Source organism: Medicago truncatula, chromosome 1 (genome assembly GCF_003473485.1).
Source record: "Medicago truncatula cultivar Jemalong A17 chromosome 1, MtrunA17r5.0-ANR, whole genome shotgun sequence".
NCBI classification, from domain to species: domain Eukaryota; kingdom Viridiplantae; phylum Streptophyta; class Magnoliopsida; order Fabales; family Fabaceae; genus Medicago; species Medicago truncatula.
In genome coordinates, this window is record NC_053042.1 from 16,870,149 (window position 1) to 16,881,411 (window position 11,263).

At 33.0% G+C, this 11,263-nt stretch overlaps 1 protein-coding gene across 2 annotated transcripts in view; it reads right to left on the minus strand.

Moving 5' to 3' along the window:
- The window catches only part of LOC11428573 (uncharacterized), a 47,580-nt gene extending 38,287 nt beyond the window's left edge, over positions 1-9,293 (minus strand). Inside the window, exons 1-6 of one of the 2 annotated variants that reach the window (XM_039834607.1) lie at positions 8,810-9,293; positions 8,601-8,678; positions 3,083-5,910; positions 2,440-2,688; positions 1,616-2,344; positions 35-844 (exon numbers count right to left, since the gene is read on the minus strand). In XM_039834607.1, coding sequence (XP_039690541.1) covers positions 35-844; positions 1,616-2,344; positions 2,440-2,688; positions 3,083-5,872 — 4,578 coding nt within the window. In that variant the 5' untranslated portion in view covers positions 5,873-5,910; positions 8,601-8,678; positions 8,810-9,293. Of the gene's footprint in view, positions 1-34; positions 845-1,615; positions 2,345-2,439; positions 2,689-3,082; positions 5,911-8,600; positions 8,692-8,809 lie in introns of both variants that reach the window. The other variant, XM_024774962.2, reaches the window with a different exon arrangement.
- Positions 9,294-11,263: the final 1,970 nt, after the last annotated feature.

Below are 11,263 nucleotides of genomic sequence, written 5' to 3' on the forward strand. Positions count from 1 at the left end.
TTGCACAAGAAATAAATTGGTACGTCGATCATACCTTATCCTCAAACATGTTGTTTATTGTATCATTTAGGTTTTCCTTCCAATGCCATTCTTCATCATTTTCAGCAATTTTAATTTTTCGAAGAATCGGTGTACTTATATTTCCCTCTGAAAATTTCTTCATGCGAGGACATTCCCGTACAATTACTTCCTTCAACAATGGAAACTTCAAGAAGCCATTACTAGAGCAAAATTTGTTGAGGCTTGGCAAACATTCCAGCTTCAATGTTTCTAAAGTAATAAATGTAATGCCAACATTTTCTTCTCCCTTAATTACTTCTTCAAGTGAATTGCAATCTTTTACTTCCAATGTTGTGAGCTTATCCAAACTTCGTGCCGTAAAAGATGTAATTAAATATTTTAGCCCATTGCAATTTTCAATCTTCAAATATTCCAGATTATTAAGGGTGACAGAGGAAGGAAACAAATTTGTTAGACTAGAACAGCCATTAACTATGAACTCTTCAAGGAACTCAAGAACTGGGTCAATTCGAGATCCCTCCTTACATAACTGTTGAAGTTTAGGTAACTTGGTCAACACCAATGCTTTGATCTTTGTATGAGTTTCCTCGCTTATTTGTTCCTCATCTTGAAATATCTTCTTGAAACAACTACATTCAACAGATAGTACCTCAAGAGTACGCACATTTTGAAGAAACCAATAAGGAAATGTAGCCTCTTCATTCTTAAAATCAGACAAAACAAGAAGTGTCATTTTGCTGAACAGGGCATTTGAGTTTTGGGCTTGCAATATTATGTTAGCCTCCTTTTGGTCTATTCCCAACTCCTTCAAGTTTGGAATCACCTAAAACATATTTATACACCAATATTAAAGAATTCAACATTTAATAGACTCGGAAACTTTTCCAAAAATTAAAAAAAAAATATATTGACTCAGAAAATAATCCCATCTATTGATATATATATATATATATATATATATATATATATATATATATATATATATATATATATATATAAAATCTCCGACGGAGAGAACCCGCCTTTTATGCCCCAGATTCTCCCGACGGAGATAAGTCATAGTTAAGCAGAAGTGAAAACTTGGTATCAATATCATGGTAACCATAAAAACAAAAATTAATTGCTCCAAAGATTTTCCTATCAATTTTTTCCCTTAAAATATTTTCCTGTAGCAAATATGTTTATGGCATTTCATTAATAATAAGAGTAATAATACAAGAGGTATATCAAAATAAGTGGTGACTAGTTGATAATGTGGTAACCCCTGGTAGAGCATGAACAACACATTTGCCTGTCACCGATTAAACTCAACTTGATCATGTGAATTTGTTATTATCATGTTTTTGCACATATAAGCAAATTTTCTCTTTTAGGAATTCTCAATTTTGCTTTTATCTATTGTTTAAATTACCAGATGTTTTAAAATAACGAACAGTAAATAATGGATTTCAACAACAAAAGACAAGATATAATGATGTTTTACGCCATCCTATTCATTTTTAGACTCTTTTAAACAGTTCAAAATAATTATACAAAGTCCTACATATATATTTTTTCATACAAATTGTTATATGTAAATTCACATGATACATACCTCTTCGACAATGAAAAGTGGCTGCTGTATTAAATCTAAGAGTTTGCCATCTTGATGATTACTTTTGGAGCTGCTTGTAGATAGAGTTCTATACACATTCAACTTTGCACAATTGAAAACATGAATGTCCCTCAAAGATGGACATACTAGAGTATAATTTCCAGCATAGAAACCTTTGAGTTTACCTAAGTTATAAAACATTAATCTACTTAGTTTATTAAACTCAAATATCGGATCCGCAAACACACTATTTTCTTTCTCTTTTGCAACAATTTCCTTCATGCTCGCACAGTTTTTTATACCAAGTTCCTTGAGATGGGAACAACGAGTTGCTATAGAAAGTGGTAATAGATACTCCAATCTTGAACAATTATTTAGTTCTACATGTATTAGATTTCCAAAATTTGGAATTCCTTGAGGATCCCTACTCCATATCTTTTTCAGTTTCGGCAATTCACCTATTGTAAATTCTTTCAATTGTGATGTATCCTCTACACTGGTATTTCCATTGAAAGTCAATTCAAATATCTCTTCCACAAAAGCACAATTTGTAACCACCAAAATCTCTAACATATTATATGTTTTTTGCATTGAAGAAGGAAAAACCACCACAATTTGCTTACAATTGTTCACTTCCAACATCTTCACTGTTTCAAATTGACGGTACCAAATTGTCTTCAAGTTATCCATGTCCTTCAGTATGATTTTCTCCAATTTGAAAAAATTATCCTATGAATTCATGTATAAACAGTATCATTATATTTAATTATTTAAATGCAAATATAGAATTGATCGGATTGTTCCCAGTGGTAGAATTACCATACCTCTTTCAATGCATCGCTTATCTCTTCTTTAGCAATTATCTCTTCCATCAACGGACAATTACTAATTTCAAGGTGTTGAAGGTTCTTAAAACTTCCAACCACAGTAGACGAGAATAAGTACTTCAACGCACCACACTTCTCCACAATCAAGGTAGTCAAGTTGTACATAGAATAATGACTGTCATCCCAAATTTTATTCAAATTGCGGAGTGAGCTCAATTTAAGGGTCTCTAAATTACAAAATGCAACCTACATAGTAAACATAAATCATAATTGAAGGCTTATAACGAGGACAATAATGATAAGCCTTATATATTTATATATTTGGAAATGCATTACAAATTCAAAAATTTATACATGCGATTCTTGACATTTAACAATGTTTGGTTAAGTGTTTTATTTATTGTGCAATATGTCCCATTATCGTTATTCTGTTTGTACATATTACGAAATAAAAGATATTATCAGTTGCATCAAAAGAAGGTTAAAACAAGACGGAAGGGTAGTTCAACTGATTTGAGTTAAGGGTTGAGGAGTTGAATTTTCATGGTTCAAGTCTTGGCAATGAGAAAAAAAAACTAACATAACAATTAACCTACTAATATTTGTCATTCAAAAAAAAAGTTAAAACAAAATAACATACCTGAGCACCGAAAAATGGTGTAGAAACATAAGGCTCTAAACCTTGATACTTTTGCATGTTTCCGGAATGCGTCAAATAATAAGAGAAGAAATTATCAAGTGTCTCCAAATGTTCTAAAGTCAAAGATCGCAATTGAAGAAACTCAATTTTTTCATCATTATTTGCACTTAAATTGTTGTCTTTGAGCACTATCTCCTTCATAGAATTGCAGTCACAAACTTCGATATTAGAAAGGTGGGAAAGTCCTTTAGCCATTGTAAAGGAGAAAAGATATTTTAACTGGGAGCATTTTTTTACTTTGATAGCACTAAGATTTTCAAAAGAAGTAATTAAAAGTGGACCATCACATATATGCTCCAAATTTTTAAGATTATGTAGTACTAGTGTTTCCAAGATGGGAAATGACACATGGAATTGATTCCTCTCTTTAGAGTCAACAATGTGCTTCATGTTTACATTATTTTGGATGTGGAGATGCTTCAGCAGTGGAAATCCCACTCCATTTAGTTGATAAAGCACATTTTGAATTCCATCTACTTCATCCAGGTACAAATTCTCAACACCTTTAACCAATGCCTTAATTCCGTGCTCCAAATGTATGTTGGTACCAAGTTTAAGCATCAATGTTTTTGAAGTTCCATCCTCGATCTGAGACCATTCCCATACATCTCCAATAGCTATTTTATATCTTTCTAGCTTCTCAAACATCAATTGCAAGTCCCTTGGCAACATCCAAGTCTTGCGTATTTGTAACTCTAGCGCTATCAAGTTGGGTAGTTTTTGAAGCTCGACAATGCTAGCATTTTCACTTTGACCTGTTGGATTCACATCTTCCCAATTAAAAGAGGTATTTCCCATGTACAACTCTTCCAATTTGGTCAAACTTGATATGATGTTGGGTGGAACTACTTCTATTCCTGAATTGCTCAAATCAAGCATCCTCAATTTAGTCAATCTCCCTATCTCGCTTGGCAACTTGATAATTGAAGAACTAGAGAGGTCAAGAATTTTTAAATTTTGTAAAGCTTCTATTGCATCTATATTTTCCAAAATGCAAAGATTTAAACACAACGTTTGAAGTTCGGTTAGGAACTGAAAGGAACTGGGTAATGAAGGCAAGTTGAAGTTCATTAAATCTAGAACTTTAAGGCTTCTCATACCCTCGAAAAAAGTATCGGGGATTTCTAAAGAACGATTTTCACTTAACAAAAAGAAAAGCTTAATGTTTGGACAATCAATCGTTTGAGGGAGCCCATTCATAGGACACCTAAATAGAACAATTTGCGTGCACCTTTCTAAAAAATCCTTGGTTGACCATTCCTCTTGTGGTTTTCTTAGAAACATACGTTTTTTCGTATGAGCTTTGGAGATACAAAAATTACGAACAAAATCATGCATTTGGATACATCTACTTGTTTTAACTTCAAGCAAAAGACAAGTCGCCTCCAAAGATTTGATTATTGTGTAAAGTTTGTTTCTTGCATCATCCATGGTATTAATATGCTTTAAAATGTCCAAACCTACTGCAACTTTCAGAACATACTCTATCTCTTTGATTGGCAGTAATGCAAAAAGCAAGAAGAGATCCCTCGTTTCATTACTCTCCAATGCGTTGTAACTCAATTCCAAAGCAGAATTAGTTAATTTGTCCATTTCAGTATGATCATTACTTTGTAATTTCCTTAATGCATCTTTCCATGATTGGACATCCCACTTATTTTTCATTGCACGCGCTATTGTCACCACCCTTAGTGGCAAACCTGCACATTTTTGGGCAACTTGAATTGCTACATCTTTCACATTGTTATCTTTAACCACATCCCCAGCCATAAATTGAAACAAGCTCCATGTCTCATTTTCTCTCATAAGTTCAAGTTTGAAAGTGAAATCCTTTGGAACATCCATTTGCAGCAACACATCTTGATTTCTAGATGTCATCAACAATTTGCAACCATTATGTTCTTTACCAAATGGAATTCCCACTTTCTTCAAATCAAGTATGCTCCATATATCATCTAGAATGACAATGATACTTTTCTCCATCTTGATTCTCTGTCTTAGGCGATGTGCTCTTCCAGCAATAGTCTCCTCAACGAATTGCAAACTCAGCAAATCTGCAATCTCCCCTTGAATTGTTTTAAAGTCTTGATGTTTGGATACATGTGTTATAACCACTTTATCGAACAACTTATTTTGAATGGCTGTTTTAGCAACTTCCTCCACCATAGTGGTCTTGCCCACGCCACCTAACCCATAGACCCCAATGTTACATGAATTAAGGTCTGTTAAAGCCTTCAAAATGTCCTCCTTAAATGACTTCCTTGTCTCATAATTTTCACCGCCTCTTGTTGACGAGGAGGAGGCTACTCCTTCTAGTGTCGGAAGGTAACCAACTCGATCAAACATCCCTTTTCCTTGAACTTGAACAATATCTTTTGCAACTTTTGTGGCTTTCCTACTTAGTTCATGACACAAAATCAAATTGGGGAACGACCATGTTGAGCACCTAACATTTGCACGACGAGGATCTCTTTGAAGCTGATTCGCCTTTTCAATGACCTCATTCACCATATCTAACCAGTTCACAACATCTCTTTCGATTTCTTTACCATTTCTCCTTTCTTCTTCAACCGAATGAATTATTCTTTCCCTTGCGACCTCAAGGTCTTTAACGTGAACTGCTAACATCTTGAAATTGGCTTTGTAGAATATCAAGTAACTTGCTTGACGTCCAACAGAAACAACAGTATAATCTGCTACTTTTCCAACAACAGAAGATAAAATTTCCATTGTTTCTCTTTTCTTTTCTTCCTTCTGATTGAGTCAGTCTGAAAGTGAAAGTAAAGAATAAAATGTTTGGATGGGTTACAAAGAAACAAGGGAAACATTTGGAAAGGTGAGGACATAATCACATTACTCTAACCTTCGAGGAAATTGTATACGAAAAAGAGAATATATGCTTTGATTAAAATTAAATAAATGTAATGTGTAGCCAAAATTGAAGAAAAACTACAGCTATGAATAAGAATCTATGCTTAGAAATAAACAATGTAATATGTAATCAAAATTAAGTTCAATAGTTAATGTAGACTGTGCATATTGAACTTCATTACAATCCTCTGTAACCAATTGATTTTTCTTTTTTAAAGATGAGTAGCATACATTTTTCTTTTTTAAAGATGAGTAGCATACATATGTCTTTTTACTAACAGTACCCAGCCTTTCACATTTTTTCACTTCGTTAAACAATTTTATTAAACTAAACCTATTATTTTCCGCACCTAAAATTTTAATACGGTAGGGAGCAAATTGGGAAACAAAAACAAAACTAAGTTTTACTGTTCTTTTTCTATCTTTTGTCACTCCCTCCATGTCATAGTAAGAGCCTTATAAGGTAATGCATCATGGATAGAAAGTTGGGGAAAATGAGGTTTTATTGGTATTGTGCATGATATATATGCCTGCTGTGACAAAACATTTATTATGTGGGATTTACTTCAAATCGTGTGGGTATTATTGGTGGGAAGAAAGTTTGTATAACTGAAGTTGAAGGAAAAGATATGAGTAATTGTTTTAATGATGATATTGAATTCTTTAGTGAATTGTTTGAGCATTTTAGAGGGGATTTGAAAGGGAGTTTGGTATGGAAAGTGGTAAAAATAAGTGAACTGTTAAAAATGAAAGAAAAAAATATCTCTCGAGTGTGTTGGAGAGTCAAACGGGTCAGGTTGAAAAATGAGTGTAACAGGGGGTGTTAATGTGTTAGAACCAACAAATTGATCAAATGGTAAGAGATTTGGACCCACTTAACAAGAAGTTAGGAGTTTGATTCCTACATCTTGTATATGGAGAAAGAATTTACCATATTTGTTCAACAGGTTCTCCGGTAAAGAGCTTACAGAGATTAGTGGGGTTGACGATGTTGGTAGTAATATTGAAGGTTGTGAGTGAGGCAACTAAGGAGGAGGGTCATATAATCAAATCAATTATAAATTTGTAATTTTTATTTTTGGGCTTGTAGAGTTTTATCCTTATAGAGGGAGCTTTTGTATGTTTGTATTTTTTGTCTTGTGGATCCGATTATAGAGGGAGTTTTTAGTGCATGTTTGGTATAACCTTTGCAAAACCGATTTTAATGGAAATCACGTTACCAAAGAAGCTGATATTTGTAACTCCTAAAATCACGGAAAAAACACATTGAGAAGCGTGCAAACGTGCTTTTGTATGTTGCAGATGGGAAACCAAACACATGCTAAGAGAAGTTCTAAGATTCGTTCGTTTATGCACCCAAATCCAAACAGGTTTTAGCACCCAAATCCGAAAGGGTTTCAAAAACCAAAACAAACCCAAACATTCCGACGCAGTGGAAGTTGCGATTCCAGCAAAAGTGCACGTCGGCGAGGACAGAGGACAGTGGAGGAAGGAACAGCACGTGCTTGAACCGTCGTCGGAAAGGAGAGACACATGCGGTGGTGCGGAGGACAGATGTCACTCGTCGCACCACATTTTTTTTAGGAAAACAGAATAAACTAAAATACATCTAACCACATATTTGTGTCTTGAAATCATATATAACTATTTGCTTTGGATGTTATGGTGCATTTGATAAAAAATAAAACAAATGTAGTAATTCAGAAAATAAACTAAAATACATCTAACCATATTTTTGTGTCTTGAAATCGCATTTAAAATAAGTGTAGTAATTCAGAAAATCCAAAACAAATAGTTAAACCCGGTCGCCACAAAAAAGAGTTAAATGTATTTTAGTTTATTCTTATTTACCTTAAGAAAGGGTTTAAGGCTTTTATTGGTAACGAATAACTAATAAGCTAGCTTATAACTTATAGTTGATGACGACTAATAGCTTATATATGATGGCTAATGGTTAATGATTGATAGCTTATATGCTAATTGAAGTGTTTGGTAAAGTTAGCGGTTTAACTAGATTATAAATGTAAAATGACTTAAAATTATGTTATTAATTCATTATATAAATGTTATTGATAATTAATAACATTTATATAATGAATTAATAACATAATTTTCCCCCGTAAAATTTTCTTTTTGGTTTCCGTCCTTGTAATTTGAAGTTTATTTGTTTTGGACCTTCATGAATGTACAAAATCGATGATATGGCAGGGGGTAAACCGATTTTTTCTCAAATTAACAGGGGGTAAACCGAAATTTGCTCAAATTGCGGAGGGGTAAACCGAATTTTCCTTAAATTATAGGGGGCAAAAATTTTCATTAAGGTCTAAAACCAAAAAAAGTTCAAATTACAAGGACGGAATCCAAAAAAAATATTTTTCAGAGGAAAAAACCGGAAATGACCTATAATACAAAAAAATAAGCTAGAGAATTGTGGTGAAAAGACCGTTGCAAAACATATTTTTTTATACAGGTTTATAAGTTATTCGCTATAAACTAATTTCTTGATCTTGCCAAACAGAAATAATTATAAACAGTAAAACTGAGAGTTCAAAAATAAGCAAAACAGTGAAAAGCATAGACTTCTTACCTGTACTGTGAATCAACCGAACAACTGGTGCTGTTGAGTGTTGTTGGTGCGTTCTACAGAACTGATGCAAAATGAATTCTGAAAGCACAAACTAAACAAAAATTAAAAAAGTCAAAAAAAAATCCATAAATAAACTGCATGCAATCACAAATACCAAAACTCATAAGGATTTACTCTCTATTAGTGAAGGTTATAAAACTAATGCTTACCTTTAAGGACTTGTTCAAGAAACTCCAAGCTTTGAAATTAAAAGAATGAGTACCAAATTAAGCTGAAGTCAACAATCTAAAAGGCATATTAAGACATAACTATAATTTTTTGTTTTTAATTTTTTTTTTCTTTTTGATGCATGAAATGGAAGAGGTTGAAGACACAAATCTGAAAGACAATTAGCAAAGCTCTTTTGTGTGGTTTTGGTTTTTTGTTTTTTTTTTTTGTGAAATGGAAAATTACAACAATCTGAAACAGAAATACGAGAAGACTCAATTTGTTTAATGGAATATAAAGACAATTAGCAAAGCTCTTTTGTGTTGTTTTGTTTCAATTCAAAAGCAATAAACTCTAAGGTGAAATGTAAGGAAGGAATTCGGATGGGTTTAATATTAAATTTTGAGATGGGTTTCAGGAAACGAGGAGACTCTCTAGAGAGGGAGTGTAAATGACAAAATGTAAGGGAGTGTATGAGATGGGATTAATTGTTGAGATTGACAAAATGTAATATATGTAAATGACTTTGAAAAGTAAAAAAAACATATTTTTTTGGTTGATTCATTTATATTTTTAATGGACTTCATAAAAAAACATATTTTTGGTAGTGGCTGGAATTTGAACCCCGAACTTACATATTTTATGCATTGTCCTAATCAACTGAGGTAAGCTCACTAACTAAAAATTCTATAGTTTAAAAATCTTCTTATTTTTGTTCTTATAATATATGCATATTTCAAAAAAAATGACTTAAGAGATTGAATTTATTCATGACTTTTTTCAAGCAAGCTAGTTTTGAACGTTAAATTATGGTTTTAGACAACCAAAAAAAAAGATTTTTCTGTGTTTTTTTTTTTTTTTTGGTGGTTGGGGTTTGAACCTTGGACCTTACATATATTATGTATTGTTCCTACCAACTAAGTTAAACTCACGAGAACTAAAAATTGTGTGTCTGAATAGCATCAGGAATACTTATTACATAAGAGTTAATTAAGTAGCTTAAAGACTAAGCTATGATATATTTACATAATGAATATTCAACATAACATTATATATTAAGTAATTTAGGGTGTGTTTGATTTGCTAAAAAATGAAGGAGAGGAGAGGACAATTTTAGTTGTCCAGTGTTTGATTTGTAAAACTGTTTCAGGTACAGGACAAACTAGATGCAAGGGACAGGATAAAAACTCATATTTTTGTCCCTCACCAAACCACGGCACAACTTTTTGTCCCACGTACAAGTTGTCTAAAATACCAAAATAGCATTTTGTCCCCCAAAAATTGTATAAAACATAAAATTATTCAATGCCATACAAATTTGTCATGTGGTGTTATGCCTTATGTCGTGTTGTTCTATCTTATATTGTTATGTCCAGTACTTACTGTTTTGCAAACCAAACACACCCTTAGAGAGTAAGTTAAAATATATTTACAACGTAAATATAATTATTTACTATTTATTTAAATATCAACACTCCCTCTCAAGCTAAAGCATATAAGCCAAATGTGCCAGGCTTGGCACATATATAACTTATTACAGGACCTCGCAGGGATTTTATAAAAACATCTGCCAACTGATCATTTGAATTGACAAAGCTTATGATGATGTCCCCTTATTCAATATTCTCTCCAACAAAGTGACGGTCTATCTCAATATGTCTGGTCCTCGTTTGAATCACTGGATTTTAGGCAATATGCAACACGACTTGATTATCACATATAAGTGTCATTGGTCGTGCTTCTTCGAATCGAAGTTCCTTGAGTAACTACTTCAACCAAATGAGTTCACATGTTACTAGGGACATGGCCCTATATTATGCTTCAGCGCTTGATCTTGCAAATACATTTTGTTTCTTACTCTTCCATGATATCAGGTTTCCTCCAAAAAGTACGCAATACCCTGAAGTGGATCGTCTATCAATGGGTGAACCTGCCCAATCAACATTTGAGTAACCAACTATCTGATTATGTCTATTATCCTCGTAAATGAGACCTTTTCCTGAAGCACCTTTGATGTATTTAAGATTCAAATTAAAGCATTCATGTGTTTTTGGCAAGGAGAGTTTATGAATTGGTCTACCACACTAACTGCAAAGGAAATGTATGAACGAGTGATTGTGAGATAATTTAATCTTCCAACCAATCTCCTATATCTTCCTGATCTGATAGAGGATCCCCCTGATTAGGTAGAAGATTGACATTTACATCCGCATGAGTATCAATTGGCTTGGCATTCAATTTATATGTTTCTTCAAGAATATACATACAACATTTCCTTTGTGAAATTACAATATCATCTTTGGATTAGACTACCTCAATACCCAAAATGTAACAGAATTTACCAAGGTTCTTAGTTTGAAACACAATAGAAAAATGTTGTTTTAATTGGAGTATTCCATGTTGATCACTACAAGTTATGTTTTAACTGGAGTATTCCATGTTGATCACTACAAGTT